The sequence below is a fragment of the Eucyclogobius newberryi genome, unplaced genomic scaffold, assembly GCF_026437365.1.
Source record: "Eucyclogobius newberryi isolate DKJ021-1_F unplaced genomic scaffold, fEucNew1.0.hap1 SCAF_6, whole genome shotgun sequence".
NCBI lineage: Eukaryota > Metazoa > Chordata > Actinopteri > Gobiiformes > Gobiidae > Eucyclogobius > Eucyclogobius newberryi.
This window is the reverse complement of record NW_027316278.1, coordinates 10,864,079-10,883,516: the sequence shown is the minus strand read 5'-3', so window position 1 is coordinate 10,883,516 and position 19,438 is coordinate 10,864,079. Positions and strand designations below refer to the sequence as shown.

At 38.2% G+C, this 19,438-nt stretch overlaps 1 protein-coding gene across 1 annotated transcript in view; it reads left to right on the top strand.

Annotated features, from left to right (window-relative positions):
* The window catches only part of slc4a5a (solute carrier family 4 member 5a), a 62,765-nt gene that overhangs the window by 16,325 nt on the left and 27,002 nt on the right, over positions 1 to 19,438 (top strand). The window contains exons 4-13 of the mRNA XM_072433686.1: positions 2,199 to 2,331; positions 3,958 to 4,118; positions 6,623 to 6,778; positions 7,551 to 7,664; positions 7,954 to 8,009; positions 12,825 to 12,982; positions 13,105 to 13,192; positions 16,302 to 16,456; positions 17,562 to 17,690; positions 19,000 to 19,174. Coding sequence (XP_072289787.1) covers positions 2,199 to 2,331; positions 3,958 to 4,118; positions 6,623 to 6,778; positions 7,551 to 7,664; positions 7,954 to 8,009; positions 12,825 to 12,982; positions 13,105 to 13,192; positions 16,302 to 16,456; positions 17,562 to 17,690; positions 19,000 to 19,174 — 1,325 coding nt within the window. The remainder of the gene's footprint in view (positions 1 to 2,198; positions 2,332 to 3,957; positions 4,119 to 6,622; positions 6,779 to 7,550; positions 7,665 to 7,953; positions 8,010 to 12,824; positions 12,983 to 13,104; positions 13,193 to 16,301; positions 16,457 to 17,561; positions 17,691 to 18,999; positions 19,175 to 19,438) is intronic.

Here is a 19,438-nt window from a genome sequence, read left to right as displayed (position 1 = left end):
AGCCTCGGTTTAATCCCAATTTTGATGCAGCGATCCAGAAAGTAAACGCAGCCTCAACGTTGTTTCGACTAGTTCCGATTTTACTTGCACATACATTACTGCACTTGTTACTCTGCACAATTAATCACAACCTCTGTGTCACTTCTAAACAACTCTGCAAACTCGGGAGGTAGAGGAAGTGTCGGTTCTTCTTCTGCGTCTCTTAGAGCGTCGCTGCGTTGCTTTAGGGCCCTCTTGTGGTTGTCATGTGCAATGCGGTTGCCATAACCAAAATAACCAAAAATATGACATATAAGTCGCTTTGGAAAGTTTGTTGTTTGGTTGTGGTCTCAGTAATCACCACTACCAACTACCACCAGGATTTTTCCCTCATAATTTCGATTTCCTGCTACAGAATACACTTTATTGTCCCCCAGAGACAGTTTCTGTGCGACATGGTTCTTGAGGACAAAATATCAAAAGACACAGACTTAAAAGGGAAGTAAAGGCGCTGCTGTTGGAGTCGAGCCTATGGCAGCAGAACAGTCGAGCTTCACCATGCCATTTTGTGCCAACCAATAAATTATTCCATAAAAATGAACAGTGAAAAGTTTGGGACTAATTTGCATTGAAGACCACTTTCCCTTTACAGATGGTTGTGTCATTTTATAGATTTTCTAAATTAGTTTGACCTCTCACTGCATAAAAGGAACATCCTGTTGCCTCTGTGTTGCCGCAGGCCGCTAATAACTGTGAAAAGCATTCATGAGGTGAAAAATGATGACAGCATGGATATAGAATGGTGTTTGTTGTGCAAATGTTGTGTTTGTTAGTTCAAACTTTGTGGGATTCTCGCAGGTCTTTCCTTCCTAATGCTGTCAGACTTTACAAGAAACACTGTGCATGGTTCAATATTCTCTGTCCGTATAACAGCTGTAAATAGTGTTGTTATTATCATTATAAAGAGTATAAGAGTAGTAGAATAGTGTTTTTTATAATTTATTAGTTTTTTTATTATGATAATTCTGTACCTATTCTGTGTTGCAACTCTGGAATTTCCCCATTGTGGGACAAATAAAGGCTTAGCTTATCTTATCTCATCCTATCTTGGATCCAGGAGTGTTTCAAAAGGTTCAGTGTCTGTTAAGTGCAAGACAGGACTCATGATTTGGCTTTGTGTTTTGGCTGAAGATGGAGTATTTGGCAGATTTATTGAGCCGATGTTTTGGCTCTTTTTATCATCCATGTTGGCGCACCATCTTCGGCCAATATTTAGTTTGGGCTAACTACCACCACTAAAGGAAATGTGAAGCTTTGTTTGAGCTCTTAAGTTCAAAGAGAGGCACTACCCAAAATGTGACTTCACTTCTCTCTCATTGGTTTGTAGTGACACAGAACTGTCAATGTCTATAAATGTGAAATTATCCAAATCATCCATGGACAGATGTTCATTTTTATGTACTAACATTTATCGACATCTGCCATTAAAACAAAAATATATGTATCTGTTGATGGCTATATGTGCTGCTCTAGAACTCAAATATGTCCTTATTACTAATGGATGGCATTCTTCCCCAGCCTTCAGCCTGTCTCAGCTCAGTGTTAGAATATTGTGATGTCATGTGATCGCAGCCTTCTTTGAGTCCATAAACCTTTTGTAAATGACAGTCCACCATCTGCTTGTCTCCAGGAGATATTGTTTATTTGCTTAGAATGTTTCACAGATGGACATTTAACTCACTCATATCCACAGAGACAAATAAGTCAGATCTGTGGAGGCGAGTCCACTCACAACAAGAAGGCATGATTTTCAAGGCCTTTTTAGCAATAAAAATGATGGCAAGATCTGTTTAGTGCCATAGTGTGAGACATACACAACTCCATGGAGACAAGGCACCAGAAAAGTGACACTTTTGAATGACATCAAACTGTATCCATACAATCCTGTTTGACGTGGACCCGCCCTCAGGACAACACAAAGGTCCAAATTAATACTGTGATTAAATCTTAAGATCAAATGTGGTTTTACTCTTTGACTATTATCCACACCACCACGTCGCCAAATTGCATTCACGTCGTATAGGGAAAGTGGAGTACTTTTCTAGGAATCAAACCCAGGACCTTTTCACTGTGAGCCGAGAGTCTCAACCGGTGCTCCACCATTTCCCCTTCTTCTCACCACACTCTCCTTCAAAAGAACTTGTCCTTTTGACTTCCAGCAGTGTCTCCGGCTGCAGAGAGGCTCCGGTACATTCTGAATGAGGAGGATGACTTTCCTACACCGACGCTCTTCACAGAAATGGACACTCTACAGCAAGAAGGAGACGAGCTGGAGTGGAAGGAGTCTGCCAGGTTAGACACACAAACACGCTCAACACACAATGTAATTAACAAGGAATTGCATTAAGGCACCAGGCATGGCACTGTAAGGAGCGCACTTCAACTGGCGTGCCAACGTATGTGACATATGTATGTCTTTGAAATACTTGAGGAGTTGGGGTACTATGAGAATTATTATCAATTTAAAGTAAAAATACAAGTAGGGTATAAGTGCATGCCCAGGATTGTAAACAAATAGAGTTGTAATTGCTTTGTTCAAAATCAGTATACTGTATTTACATGTTTTCCAAAAATATAGAAGAATTAAAAACTCAATAATGATTTAATATTATTTGTTGGTATATATATAAGTATACTGCAAATTCAAAAAAGTATATGCCCTTATTCCTTATGAACAATCAAGCAATTGTTTTTATCTCAAACACAACCACAAATATTTATTTTTAAAATCTGTGAAAAGGCACCTTGACATTTCGTTTACCCCTTTGGCTGGTTTTAGAAAGGAAATGTCTGCTTAAACATTAAAACATGACATAACTTAGACATGCAGCTGAATATCTAACCCTAAATGTGTTTACACGCCCTAATGCAGTTTGTATTCAATAAAATTTCACATCGAGCAGTGGGTATTTAGTTTAGTAAAAGGCCAGACGCACTCGAGGGAAGACGCATCTTAAGACATGACAAAAAATAATTACTTTTAGATCCATGGAGGTCCTGCGGTAGCTACCTTTCAGACAGCTTATAACAAAGACAGACAGATGGATTCCTATGAGGGATTTTGGACTGACAAACAAAGCCACGGCAAAAAGAAAAGAATATCTGAGCTCAAATTGTGCTGTTGTTTTGTGTTACTTTGTATTCACAGAGTGTGTTTATGTGGACACCATGATACGCCGCCCAACTGACACAACCAGTCTTCTAATATTTTGTATTGTTAGAATAATCAATTGTATTACTGAAATAAAAGTGCAGATTCAGGAGCAAAAATATTATCACCATCATCAAAAAGTTAAAAATGAACTTTTTCACACTGATCGTTTTAGAACTATTAACAGCAGAACTGTAACAGAGCAACTCAAATCGATTGTCTGCTCCTGGAGGACTGGATGTGAATGATGTCCCAGACCTTTTGGGTCATTATAGTCCTGGAATGTCTTTTTTCTGAACATAACCAGGGACGACGGGTGGAAATGAGCACTTGGAAGACCACATGGTACAATGCCTCTCCCCAGATAAAGTTAATTTTATACTGTACACTGTCCCTGTCATATTTATAGAGTAAATCAATAAAAATAAAAATAAAAATAAAAAAACAACTTTTAATTAATAATAATAATTAAAAAAAATATGGCAATAAAAAGCCTTCCTGGTCCTGGATGTCCACCTAATTATGCTAAGAGGTTGTGCTGAGTGTTTGATGACAGCCTTCACATGTCAAAGTTATGTTTTATTGTACAATCTACAGTACTTTTTTTTTTTTTTTATGTATTTGATTTCATATTTTTGTTGCACTGCTTTTTGGAATTACCGCTTCTCAAGGGGTTTGACTCACCAGCGCCTGACCCTTCTCCCTCCAGATCATTTTCCTCATCTCAAGAAAACCAAGTATTTCCATAACATCCATATTTGTTCCAGATGGGTGAAGTTCGAGGAGAAGGTGGAGGAAGGAGGCGAGCGATGGAGCAAACCTCACGTGTCCACGCTGTCCCTGCACAGTCTGTTTGAGCTCAGGACGTGTCTCCAAACGGGAACTGTCCTACTCGACCTGGACGGATACTCATTACCACAGATAATCGGTGAGATATCTTAAACTGCACACGACAGGTCAGACTATAGATGATGCTAAAGATGTTACTAAAAGTGTTACTTCCTGGTTGGATATGAGCAGCAGGTGGAGATAATGCTGCGTTCACGTGCTCCTCTGGAACTCGGGATTCCGAATTGAAAAGTTCCGGTTCAGACGTGTTTGTAATAATGTGTTTTTTATCTCGGAAAGCCAGGATTTCGATGCATAAAATCATAGTCCGCCCTTGATAGAAGTAACCTGAAAGTTTTGTCAGGTTACGTCTTAATTAAACAGCAGTGTTGCATCTTTTTGCACAAATATGTTGCTCTTACCCCTAAGTGTAGTAACGTTTAGTCAAAGAGTTCTAATGTTTAAGATAAATGAGTTCTTTTCCAGACTTGTGCGAGCGTTCATGTGCATTTTTTAACTCGTAAATACATCATTGTTAACTAGCAACTGACAGTAAACAAGTGCCAAAATCTATATGAATTACACAAATAATAATACCTTACAGCACCTTTATTTTGTCAAAATGTTTAATTAAACTGTCAGAAAATTGTGTCCGTTCCATATAAATTGTCGCTGCCTTTGTCGCTCACTGATGACATCACAGGGGGATTCCGTTTCGACTCTACTTCCTTCCTGTAATTTTCCATATCCTTCACAAACTGCAACTTGACAAAAATGCAAAACTAAGACAAATATTCACCACAGGTTCTATCACAGCAAACAGAGTCGCAATTAGTAAAACATGAGAACCCGTCACGCGCACTTTAACGTTAGAACTTTTTTTCCCCGTTGACCTATTGTTGAAAAACGAATCACTCTTTGACCGCACAAACCTGGTTTCCTGTTGCCACTGAAGCAACTCCCTTAATTTTACACATGGATGTCTCTGCTCTGGATAAGACGGATATAAATAAATAAATAAAGACTTCCAATCTGTGCTGATATTTTAGAAGCCATTTTGAGAGGGCGCCACACTCCAGTTGCCACACTCCAGTTAGCACACCTACAGATAATAAATGATGACTTTATTTATCTAACGAACCCAACCCCCAATTAGCTGCACGTGCTTAAACAATAAAGAGTTGTACGGAAATCATTTCTCTGAAGCAGCCGTTCAGGCCATTGAGTTTAGCACCACTTTAAAAACCAACTGCGGTTTGGTTGGAGCGGTTAAGATGTTCTGATAAGGCTAAAGTAGAACCGATTTTATTTTTCCCAAGCGCAATGGAAATATGTCTGTATCAATACTGTTTTTAATGCTTGTTTATGTTGTTGAACGTTGCATCATCAACGCTCAAAGCATGACACTTGAATAATGACGGAAACTGGGCTTTCATCGATCAATTAAGGTCATCAATAGCAATCCAAATGTGTTGTAGCTTGAGTATGCTAAGGTCACACATACCCTTTTGACCTTGCAGGGTTAATTTAGTAATGTATTCAGTTATATATTTTTAATCGAGGAAGATGTATTTATTTATTGTAGGAAAATGTATGAATTGCCTGTCACAATAATTCATTTTGAAGCACAGTATCCAGTAAATATCCAGATAAATGATTCTATTTGAAACTATTTCATGCCACGATAACTTTAAAGCAGGATAATCCCAGTAAACATGTTTTAAATGTACAGTATTGTTAAAAAAAAAAGCATGAGCTGCAACAAATAAATAGTAGCAGTTACTTATTCGATCCTCTACAGCAGGGAGAGAGACGAAGAGCCACTTACCGCAAAGAGCCCCATCCCTTCCTCTTACACACACACCTCTGCTCAGCCAAATTATTATCATTATTAACAATATCATGTCACACACAACCATGATAATGACAGAGATTGACTCCTACAGTACTAAGACCACAAGACAGTCATTTTCAACAATGAACATTGTGTCTCACACACACAAACTCTCAGTTCAACAAAGTCCAAAACCAAAAATAATTTACATACCATGTTGAAGTTCAATATTGCTGGTTTTCTTTTAGATGAGGGCCGTCTTCCCGTATTTTGGACGGGGTATTTTGAAATGTGGACACGCATTTTCGAGTGCAAGGACGGGGTCATTTTTATTAATAAATCTCAGAAAAAAGGGAATATTATCATTAAATCGGCCCGGGAAGCGTTTGATTAAAGTCCGCCTCGGCCCGCGCCATGACAGTTTACAAGTGAAAATTTGCATGCTGCGCGCTGATTGGCCGACAAAGTTTGTGAGCCATATGTGGCTCGCGAGCCGTGGGTTCGCCACCCCTGCTCTACAGCTTGAATCTTATCGTAACACCCAAGAAATAACAAAAATGTCCCTTCTTTTGTAAGGAAAATGTAGCCATAATAAACATTGAGCTGGATTGTTCCATTTATCACTTATTGCACAGTATAATAATTAATGTGACAGGCTTTATACCGTTTTATTTATTGATTAACCTTTATTTAACCAGGTGAGACCCCGCTGAGGTCAAGTTACTCAAAGACCTTTCAACTGTGGTAAATGTTTCGACTGTTCTTTCCAGACGACATCATCGAGAGACAGATCGAGGAGGGCGCGATCACTCCAGACTTACGAGAAAAGATCAGTTTTGTTCTGCTGCGGAAACATCGGCACCAAACCAAGAAGCCGATGCACCGCTCTCTGGTGGACATCGGCAAGTCCGGCTCGTCGGCCGGAGGTGAGTGGCCACAAACGACCGCTCTGAATAATTGATAAGATTGTATTGTCACTGCCGCCTGGTCCGCACCTCACTGTATTAGCTGTAAGAGGCTGATATACTCTGAAATCATGTACTTAGACTACTACTACTGCTACTGCTATACATTTAAGGTACATAACTCAAAATACATATCCTTTTTTCCTTTGTTAAACCTCAAAATCACCACTGCATCACTGATTTTCTGCTCTCTCCCTCAAATATCCACTTTATACAAACAGATTTGTGCATGAATAATATATGAATTCATTTTGTGTCCAATGCTCAATGTGAATTTCTACAACTTACGGTTCAAGTAACAGTCAAAGGACCAGCACAATAAACTGAACTTGTAATTTTATGACTAAATGTGAGTCATTTTCCCACTGCTAATTGGTTTGGCATGAGTTGATTTCAGCCACATAATTATATCATTATACATTGTACATCATCAAACAAACACATAAAAGCTTGAATTACTGCATTGTATTTATTATTTCGTATATTGTATTCTTATCTAAACATTTAAACATGTTAAGTCGAGTGATAACATAATCAGTGGGGAACATATTATGCATATTTTCAGTACCTATGGAGAATAAATAAATCCCTCCTGGAGCTTCATATCCTTCAGTCCCATTAATGTTGGATGAGTTCATTACCGGCGCTGCATTCCCCCAGGCACGTCTCCTACAGATACGGTATGACCCCTGACCTTTGCCCTCTGAGGTTGCTTCTTGTTGATTTGCGGCAGGTCGGCCTGCGGGACCCAGGGGGGCCGGAGCGGGACCCGGCCCCGCCCCGAACTACAACAGATCCACCGAAGACCTCCGAACGAAGCAGCAGCCGGCCAACTACGGGCGACTGCGTGAGTGACGACACTGCACCCAGCGCCGCGCCTGCGCTCCGGCCTCTTCACTCACTATATCAATACGCCGCTCGGGTTTTCAGTATTGTCCAATAAACAAATGAAATCCACCTGTCACTCACTCTGATGACAGCAAAATAGCATAGCATTAATCTTGAACTGAGTAAGTGTTCTTGATTCCATCTAATTACCCATTAACGGTGCATTTTTAATTATCAGTGGTGAAATGAGGGAATGTAGCGAGTGAAGATCCGGCGTAACACACGGTGACCTTTTCTTATCGTTCCAGGTCACGCTCAGAGTCGCAGCATGAACGACATTTCAGACACGCCCAGCACAGACCAGGTAAACAGCAACAAAACGAGCACGTTCGCAATGATTGGGTTCGTTTTTAAGTGAGATCACAACATTCTATAAGAAGAATCGATGTTTTTAATGAGCAGGTTTCTGGTGCAGTATATACAAGACAGCATGGACCTAATTACTCAAATAAATTATAACATTTTCCCTGTGGACGTTTCTTCAATAATGAACAGCTTGATAAAACACTCTGGGAGAGAACTATAGAAAGCCACAAATTAATGATTTTCCTTTTATTGAATTGAATTTATGAACATTTTAATGCTGTTTGTCATTCTAAAGATTATGATTGATACATGAAAAGATACTAAGTGCTGTTCAGGTGCTGATCAAATTGCTTAAATTGGGTAACATTTATAGTCATTTTAGTTATTATTATATGACATATTATATTTATTGATATACAGACAATTTAATAAAGATAAACCAAACATACCACTCTCTTTCTTTTGCACTTCTTCAACCTGTTAAAGTCTCAGCACAATTATATTCTAAGCTCTTGGTCAAATGGACTTGTTGTTGTTGTTTTGAATCACTGTTTGTTCTCACTTTTCCATTAGCGGATGTGGTGAAAACATTTTAGCCACAGGTTGCAGCTCTCTCGTCTCTACATTAAGTAAATCTCGATCACTTCCTGTGCGTCATTTCTGCGGCTCATCTCGAGGGCCTTTCCTTCCGTACCTGTCCGTTTTGTTCCATTACTGCGTGGATTACCGCTCTTGTCATGTTGTGGTGCTGGTTGTTGATTTGAGGTTTTGTTGTGGAGTGTTTTGAGCTCGTGTCGTCTCCAAGTGTCATCAATCTTTCCCTGCGCTCGCTGGAGGAGGTGAGGCCTGAGCGAGAGCTGTGCAGGTGCATAACTCACTCAGCTGGAAATGCATTGTAATAAACTTGCTTTAATCTTAGTGACGTGCCACTGCGAGGAGGCGTTTGGCGGCGTTTGCACCGTGCAGCTGGTTTGGAGGCCGAGTCGAGCACGGAGAGTAGTTTTAGTCAATACATTATGTATACTTATATTGAGCGTTAATTGACTAATGACATTCTTGGTTGACGAAAGGCATAATTAGCAAAACATCGCTATGATCCGAACATACATTAGATCCAAATGCACTGACAACAAGCACATTTGTATGTAAAAAGGCAGAATAAATTAACTATTAATTGATAAAAATCCAGCTTTTATCCTTTCCCCTGTGGTCCACAATAAATGCCCTATTAGTCGAATAGTTAATTGACTAAATGACTAATGGACAACAGCCCTTTTTTATGTCCACTGCACTTTTTAGAGGCATTTTATGTGTAATTATTTTACATAAACAGCTGATAGAGCCCCGATTTTGCTGGCATATTAAAAGTGTTGTAATTATATGGATGGAATTTTGGATATCTGAGGGGAAACAAATGAAAATTTGCATTTTGCTCAGTTTTTTTGGGTAACTTTTGCAGTAAATTTGAAAAAACAAAACAAAAAGCTAAAAATTAGATATTGGCAAATCCTTCTGTTATAACCATCAAACTATCTTAAAGTAGAAGATTGAAACATGTGATGGTGAAACAACAAACCGTCTTTAGGCGTTAGATTTAGATTGCATTTTACTCTCAGTCGATGTGTATTAACTTTATACACCTTTATCTGTGTTTCCCGAGTGGAAACAGTCGAGTGATGTTGGGCCCAGTCACATGAAACATTTTAATCAAATACATCACACAGAGGGTCAATAATGGCACAGCGACACGTACTTTGGCGTTGTCTGAAGTAAAGATGTTAAAAGTGTTGGAGAAAGACTTGCTCTGATGTTGTCAAATGAAATAAATCAGTTTATTTTATACATGGGTAAATTAATAAAGAGGTAAATTATGTCCGCACAGCAGTTAGAGCTCCCAAAGTGTGTTTTTTTACTGCCAGAATTGCATGAATTGGTCTAAAATTTGTCTGAAAATTAAAGAACAATATTTACTTCATTGTCCTCGCCAGGCAACTGTAGGAACAATACCTTATAGTGATTTCTACCTTTCTATTGCTCACCATGAAGTTTTCCCATTTTCCAAAACGATTAAACTAACAAAAACTTAGATACTACACATTTGAAGCGCGTATGACCATGTGTTTATGATTTGAAAATGTTGATTTATTTGGTGGAATAAAAACCTGTAAATGATTATTTTACTCCAATACAATTATAATTGTTTTTAAACTTACAGGAAGTAGAGCAAATTTCAAAAACATATTGATGATCTCACAATTATTTACTGTAATGATTCAAAACAAACTTTAAAAACCAAGACTGTGCTCAAATTAACCAAAATATGACTCCAATTAAGTTCATTTATTAACTTGGACAGTGGTAATAACATGTGTGAGTAAATATAAATATGAATGTTGCTTTTGTTGTCCTTAGCTCCTTGTATTGTAGACGTTAGCAACATTAGCAACATTAGCAACATTAGCAACATTAGCACACCAAAGCATTTCTAACTGCAGAGGCTCAGCTGCAGCGCAGGAGCAGCTTCACAGACAATGTTAAATGTTTAATTGACTTCAACCAAACGCAGGGCCATGTTGAAATGTCTAACTCGGATTAACTCTGGGTTCTGAAATGTTGCCCGAGTTTCCAAGTAGGAATCCCGAGATGTGAGAGTTTTCCAGTTTGAACCCAGCATCAGATTTTCATTCCTAAAACTGGGAACAAAAAGATGCAAGAAACACATTTTCTGACCCTTTAAACTTTAATTCAACAAAATAAAAGCTGCTTTTATATAGTTTAATTAGTCAAATAATATTTTCTGTGACACTAGAGGAGTTTTGGCTCAGTATATTACACGGTTGCTAGGTAACAGTCATAGAATTTCCTGGTTAATAATTTAGAACGCGGAAGCAAAATTATAAATCCGAAAGAAAAATTAATGTTAAAACAGTTTTAACAAAATCTTAAATATAAATTATATGTTAGTAAAACAAGAAGTCCAATGGTCCTAATGTCATTGACACTTTAAGCCACAGAAAGAAAGAACAAATTCAGTTGCAGCAGTTTTTGTTTTATCTGTTATTTGAGGCTGAGCACGTTTTGTCTCTCCGACAGTAGTTCTGGTGATGCTGGTTTACAGTAGGTCACATGCAACAATGGACAAACTGTATCTGCCCACAGTGTTTGTGTCGATATTGAACTGGCACGGGGCAAACATGGATCTCTTTCAGGACAGGCCTCGTGCCCGGCCTCTCACATGGAGCTGCAGATCAGGGACGGGCCTGTTGTAAAATGTCCTATACCCACTGTGTATTATTATCTTTATTAATAATGTTATTGTCTAGTTTCCTGCCTCACCTTTGTTCGATCATTACAAAGGCGGTTTAAGTAGATCGCCCCTGTTTTAGCAGCACAATAAATCCATCATTCTGAGCTGTGAGCAATGTCTAAAATAGGATTCAAAATAGCAAACATCCCAATTACAGCTGTTGAAAGGCTTCATTCTGCTGTCACCTTGAACTCGCTGCATCCGAGATGAGAATAGTTTTAGTGTGTATTCGTAAATTTAGTCAAAAGTAATGGTCAAATATTGTTACAGATAGTGAAGGTTACGGTAAACAATATGGGACCATCATAATTATAAGAACAAAAGTACAGCCAGTGAAGTAAACATGAAAATAAGTGACTATTGTGAAGAGCAGCTTTCATCACTTTGTAGGACCAGCCACTGTCATTGTGATGGTGGTCTACTGAAAAATGTCAGTATTTTTCCGTAAAAAAAACCCACAACAGGCTTTAAAACAGATGTTTGCAGCTGTAATTTAGCTCTGATTAATGTTTTTTTTTATCAAGAAGTTTACTTCATTGACACAAACATGTTGCAATTAAAGAAAAATAAAATGTCCTTGCATGTTTAAAATGCAGAATTTACATATAATTTGTTCATTTGTGTGCAAATAGTTTGCATAGTGTCATTTATTAAGAAAAGGAATGGGTGATATGTCTGCTCCAGTATTGCTATCAACAACAGATTTTCTCCAATATCAATATTTTTCCATATAAAATAATCAGACTAATGCACACAAATGAATATAACAGAAATAGAAGAGACTAAACATATGGATGTTTACACAGTCATGCAGTCAATTATCCAAAATCCCATACAAATACATTCCATAACTATTTTTGTTATTTGTTATCATTAATTTATGTATGTATTATTTACTTAACTGAAAAGTTAATTTGTGGTTTCAACTTAAAATGGATACCTGGGTCTTGCTATAAAATGGAAATCGAAATATCGGCACATATCGGTTATTGGCCACAACATATCGGATATCGGTATTGGCTAAAACAAATCCATACCAGACCATCTCTATTAGAGCTCCCAGTTTTGTTTTCACAGCAAGTAATGATTTACAAATGCGTTTTTCATGAGGAGCTGTCCATGGTGCTGATCTCTCTCTGAGTTATACATTTTATACTTCAGCTGTAATGACGACCTCAAGGGCTTTACCACCAAACAGAAACCTCGAGTGAATTCTGGAGAAGTCGTGTAAACATGTAAAACAGTCTGAAGTCAAAGTTAACAATTTAAGTTGACAATGTGGACTTAATGCTGTACTATTATAGTTTGAAGGCAATAATGTTCAAATGGCTAAAGTTTGTATTCATGGAAGATTACATTTTTTTTTATTTAATACCTAATGCGTGTATTTAAAAATCATTTTTCAGTTACTGATTTTCCTAATGCATATGGTGTTATGAGAGTGAGAGTGTGTCCCTGTTGTTCAAGTGCAATATTAAACCACACTGTACCTTTGTTTATTTGCAGCTCAAAAACAAATTCATGAAGAAGATCCCAAGAGATGCGGAGGCCTCAAACGTTTTAGTCGGGGAAGTGGATTTCCTCACCAAACCCTTTGTGGCTTTTGTGCGTTTGGCCGAGGCGACAACACTGGGGGGTCTGACCGAGGTGCCAGTGCCCACCAGGTGAACTTACTCAGAAAACAACACCTTTTTACAGAATACAACACCGTTTTACAGAATAAACCACCATTTTACAGAATACATGCTTTACCATTGGTCACAAAGCCTGTTTTCTCTTTCTCCAGATTCCTGTTCATCCTTCTGGGACCTCAGGGGAAGGCTAAGTCTTATAATGAGATCGGTCGGGCCATAGCAACCCTAATGGTGGATGATGTAAGCACTTTTACATTTATATAACTCTGAATAGATAGAACATCCTCTGTGTTGAAATGTCTGTGAAATTTCAATTCAAATCATTTTTGTAAAGCCCAAAATTACAAAAACAGTTGCTTCGAAGGCCTTTTCAAAACTATTGAGTTTTACAACCATTAAGTTAGAAAATCAATATCATTTGGAAATGAAGTCCACATTTGACAGACGAGGACCAGACGGGACTCTTATTGTCATTTGAAAATATCCACAATTGTGAATATGGAAAGTAGGAAGAAGTAATCAAGCTTCCATACTTTCCCCAACATAATTAAGTGTAGCTAAAATTATCTTTTTTATTTCTGTTCCTGACTGGACGGACCATAAGCTTTCAAAGAGGAACATTTTAAGCCTGTTCCTGTAGAGACCGTGTCATTGTTAACATGAACATGGAGCTGATTCCATAACACTGGAGCTCTACATCATATTGTGCTTTTACTTTAGGAACCACCCGAAGTCCAGCAAATCTTGGTAGTTGTAAATATTGGTTCAAATTCAAATCAGAACCACCCTAAACGAAAAAAGGGCTTCAATTTTGCATTAAATCCTCCAGCTACATACTCCTGACAGGTGTTGAAGAATGGGTCCAATGCAGAGGACAATATAGGAACCTTATCTTCACATTTCCTTAACTTTGCCAGTTATTTGAAATGGTACAAACTCTGCGTGGTAAATAACAGGTATATATGGCATTAGAATGACTTGCATTACCATGGTGCAGCGTAAACATCCATTTAAAGTACATATGTCCAAGAAGATACTGGTTGTTATGGTAATGTTAGACAAAAAGTGTCTGGATAATGAGCAACATGTGGCTTTATACAACCTGCGTGTGCTTGTACCAGAACAGGAGCTAATTTAATGTCAGCTTTCACAAAACCTGTAGAAAACATGTACATTATTCAAAATACAGTCTTTACCTATAATGAGGTCGACGGGCCAATCGTTCAAGTGAATTGGAGGGACATGGATTTGAACAATTCTGGTTATTTACTCTATAGACGTTGCTACTATTATTATTTTATGATTCATTGTTTTAAATTACACCTTAACGCCGAGACAAGTTCCTATGTATGCTAACTATTTTCAATGACAATGGCAATAAACTTTTCTGGTTCTGATTCTGAAGAGGATGAACATGATTTTATATGTACAGTTTGTGAACCCACAAACTCTCACGTTGCAATAACTTAATTCAGGCATTTTATTTCCAGTTGTCTTCTCACTAATTGTTTAACTTTTGAAAAGTCTGCGGCAAAGTTTGAATAAATGAATGTAAAAGCAGTTTCCTCGAAGGGAAACACAAATATACTGCCCAAATACTTTCTTAAGATGTTATTTATATTTGAGAGTCCAAAGTCAATGTAAAATACTGTCTTGACTGCACTGAATAATCATAGTTAGAAAAACCTAAATTTCAAGATAAATGTCCAGTATTATCATTTCTGTTTCCAATATGTATCTTCAACACATGATGCCCTGTGCATTGGAACATCAAAAAATTTAAGTAATGTGAGCCAAAATGCAGAAATGTTGACTTCGTCGGGGCACATCATGACGGAGACCATTTGTGCCTTTTTACCCACATTATTGATATGTTTTGGTTCACGGGGGCCTCCTTTGGCTTGGTTTGTAAGTCATGATTTTCTACGCTTGACTCTGTGTATTTAGTCAGTATTTTCTGCATTTTACTTGCCCAAGAAGAGTTGAACTTTTTGAGTGGAAGGAAATCAATATCTTGTGTGTGGACACCTGCCAAGTTTCATCTTTTGTCATGTTTGATCTGAGGCCCCTGGTGCATTCTAGTCAGGAGCCATTTATCAATCGCACACTGGCCCACGGCCCAAACGCTGCCCATTAGTTTGACCTTCTGATTTTCTCTGTAACTTTATAAACGTCTTGGTTTCTCAGGCACGACTAGAGTCTAACTGCCAATCAGCCAGAGCAAAGTATTATTTTTATTATTGTTGAATATTGCAATAAATATCAGGGTTGCACAATATTGGGAATTATTGCAGGATGTGATATTGATATTATTGCAATACTGAAAGTACTTTTTAACTAGGTCTGCAACTACTGATCATTTTGGTAATTGACTTGCAATTATTGATATAGTACATTCAGACTTTTTAAACACATTTTTAAACAAACAAAGGTCGATTGAAGGTTTCTAGATAAAGAATTTGTGCAAATTAAGTGTATTATTGTTTAAAATCTGATACAGTTTATTTGTTTTTTGACATTTTGATTTAATAATGCTACTGTCTTTGTTATAAACAGTCTTTCAACCCTAACCCTAACCCTCTAACCATAACTCTCTAATCCTAACCCTCTAACCCTCTAACCCTAACCCTCTAACCCTAACCCTCTAATCCTAACCCTCTAACCCTCTAACCCTAACCCTCTAATCCTAACCCCTAACCCCTAACCCCTAACCCCTAACTCAACAATTACGATGATCAAAAAACGACTACGATTCATGTTATAGTCGGCTAATCACAGTTAGTCGATTAATCACAGCAGCTCTATTTTTAACACGCTCAACAGAGTCAAAACCGACACTAAATCAAGGCTTGTCCGTGTAGTAAAAATGTGTTTTTCCCCAATACAGAGATAATAAAAGTTAATTAAAAAAAGGGTTTATCGACCGTGAACGAGGAGGAAACACTGGAGCGCTGTTAGCATGAATAAACTCATTTTAGGACGCTCAGAATGAGGAAAGTGAGGAATAAATGTGGACTAAAAATTAACTTTTGCTAAGAGGGTAATAAATGGGTACAGACACTTTAGAAAATGAAAACATCATCACAATCAAAACCGGGCTAAATTATGACTGAAACAACTTTTTTTTTAGATTACACATTAAAATTTTAACACATGTTTTGTTGTATTTATGCATTTTTAAGACATATAAGACATAGTAAGGGTACATTTGTTGATATATGACAATACATGCTTACACTCCAACACATACTGAGTTTACATACATTACATGAGATGATATTGTGCCGCATTAGCTTGTACAAAGTCTTCTTCCGCCCCTTTTCACTCGTCTGTCTCGCTTTACGTTCAGCTGTTCAGCGATGTGGCGTACAAGGCCAGAAACCGGGAGGACCTGATCGCTGGGATAGACGAGTTTCTGGACGAGGTGATCGTGCTTCCTCCTGGAGAGTGGGACCCCAAAATACGCATCGAGCCGCCCAAAAAGGTCCCCTCGGCTGAGAAAAGGTCCGGTATTCTCTGTGTTCACGTGTTCATGTGACAAGTTCATGTGTCGGGTCTGTTTTTAGGAACGTTTTGATGAAATTATAAGCTTTTTAACATTAAATTAAAATAGGGTTGAAACAAGTTAACTGATTAATTGCAACAAATCAATTATTTAGATAATCATCAACTAATTTAGTCATTGTTATTTAACTATGCGTAGACTTATAAACTTAAAAGAACATCAGAATGACAGGAAATGTACAGGAAAAACACATTTTGTCTCCAACAATACTCAATATGATACTCCAGCAACATTATTTTAGCTTTGTCTGAGTCAAACTGGGTAAAACAAACATATTTTCTGGTCCAAACAGCGAATCTGTAAATCAAAAAGATAATTGCTGGTCTAATCAAAGAGCAAAATAATCATTAGCTGCAGCGCTAAACTAAAACTCTATTAAGGACGTGAAATACTTTTTCAAAAGTTGTGGTTTGTGGACCACATTTGTTACATCTCAATAACAGGAATCAGGAATTTGATTATACGTCGTATTCTCACTGATAGTTTGACTTTTCAAATGTCTGGGCCAAGGTTTAAATGAATGAATGCAACAGAAAAGTGTGTACTCTTGACCTTTTTTCAATTTAATGTAATTCCCTTGCTCTTGAACACACGAACAAAAATAAATCCTGAGTGAAATGAGAAAAAAACCTTAATAACTAAATAAATACAGTAGTAAAAGTCCAAAGAGAGTCAGTCAAACGTCCTCTTTTGTCCCAAAGTCCAGCAAATTTGTCAATTTTCAGGTTCATTCTAAAAGTTAGGCTTTCTCTTTAGTAAATGTACAAAGTTATTTCAGGCCTTGACAGTCGGGTCCGTCCCTATCGTCCTCCCCCTGGTTATTGTTCTATTTTGCTGCAGTCAAACATACTCTCGAGAGGTATCCATTTACTGTTTCTTTCGTTGCAGTTTTATGTCCGAGATTCAACGTTTTAAAGTCAAATGAAAGAGTCAAGATTATGTCCATCTGCAGTTGAAATGATTCACACTGTATAATGCCACCTGTTATATATTTATATATACTTATTTATCTAACCTTGATACCTTGATGTGCGTTTTTGGCAGGAAGTCGATGTACTCCTTAAACGAGCTGGGTCAAACGAACGGGTCGGCGGGAGGAGGCGGCCGTCTGTCCGAGGACGAGGAGATGCCGGAGCAGCACGAGCTCGGGGAGGAACTGGCCTTCACCGGACGGTACGAGAGCAGCAGCGCCCGACTTTCCCTTTGGCCCAGAGCAGGCGCGCCAGGCTTCAGGGGCCGGCGAATGTCCCTCCCACTGCGGTCGCCCTGCCGTCTGGTCTCGCGGCAGATGGTCCGCTCTGCAAATAGGAAAACCGCAACCGACTCATTTTCCCATGTCACGGTTTATTTACAACCAGAAAGCGCTGATTTATGCTCCATCTGTTCATCATTCTTACAAATAGTTTCACAAAATTCACAAGTCACTCCAGTTTCTTTTGTGTGGCTTTCTTATTTTGTCACGTCAATATTTCATTTTATCAGAAGGGCGAGAGGCACAAGGTTACTCTGTCAGAGAACACGTGACCTGTTCTAAATAGATACATTTAAACCTCTGATATTAATTTTAAGTCAAAACTATACTGCACGTGTTAATACTAGATACTGTACAATGACCAAAACAAGTAAGCAACTGCATTAAGTCATCCGGATGTAGCTTATGACGTAAATACTGTATACTAGGGATGGTCCGATATGGATTTATTTGACTGGATACCGATATTTAAATACTACAATCCACAGCAAGGCCCATTTATTTATTTAAGGCTGAAGTAAAGAGCACAAACTTACTTTTCAGAAAATAATATTAAGTCTGGAAAAAATGTATTGCGCGACGGTGTAAACAAACAGGGCCTAATTTATTGCACCCTGAGGAAGGTCACGCTTTAGGCTGAAACACGTTGGTGCAAATTTTAACCTAAAAGCCATGTTTGAATAAAGGCTTTTTAATTATTAATTATTGGATCTTTTGTCTGTGGGAAGTTTCTACTCATATATTTCTTTTTTTTTTTTCTGCCACAATTCATACTCGCATAGACAACTTTCTCTTTTTGCAACGAATCACCCCTCTCCAATTGAGCACCTGTTTTAATTTGACCTTTTTCTGGACTTTCAGTGCCCGTGCAGCGCTCTTCATTTACATTTTTTTTCACAAGGGCCAAATTTATCTTTTATTTACATTTTTACCCATTAATCTGTTCAAAAAGACAAACTGGGAACCACACAAAATGGCAGATGTTTTGATATCGGCCGATACGTGAACCGATATATATATATATATAACGCAGATATATTTCCCACTCCAAAAGTACAAACAGTTCAGAAAAACATCCAGAAAACTACACTATATGTTACTGTGTGAATCGATTGGTTTAACAGATCGAACGTTCTCTCCACGTTTACTGTAGATAACGCACTTTCACGAACGCCAGCAGACTTTGTTCATGCTAATCGAGCGGCTGATCTTGTTGTTCCCGCTCTTTAGTTTTTGCGGAGGCCTGTACCTGGACATAAAGCGCAAACTGCCCTGGTTCCCGAGCGATTTCTACGAAGGTTTCCACATCCAGTCCATCTCGGCCGTCCTGTTCATTTACCTGGGCTGCATCACGAACGCCATCACGTTCGGAGGTCTTCTGGGCGACGCCACCGACAACTACCAGGTGGGACAGACACGCGGCGGGATGTATCTGCACGGGGCGAGGGTGGCGCAGAGTGGTTCGCAGTCAAGAGGCAGATTGCTCTTAGATACTTCTGCAGTTTTCCTCTTGCGCTACACTGTAACGCTTATAGAACTAGCCAAGATTTTATTTAAATCTTAAACCAAAAAACCTATTAAGAGATATCCACTAAATAACTGTTAAATGTGTACAAATATTAACCTTTTTAACAAATATACAACTTAGCTAACATGCAAAACAAGTGTT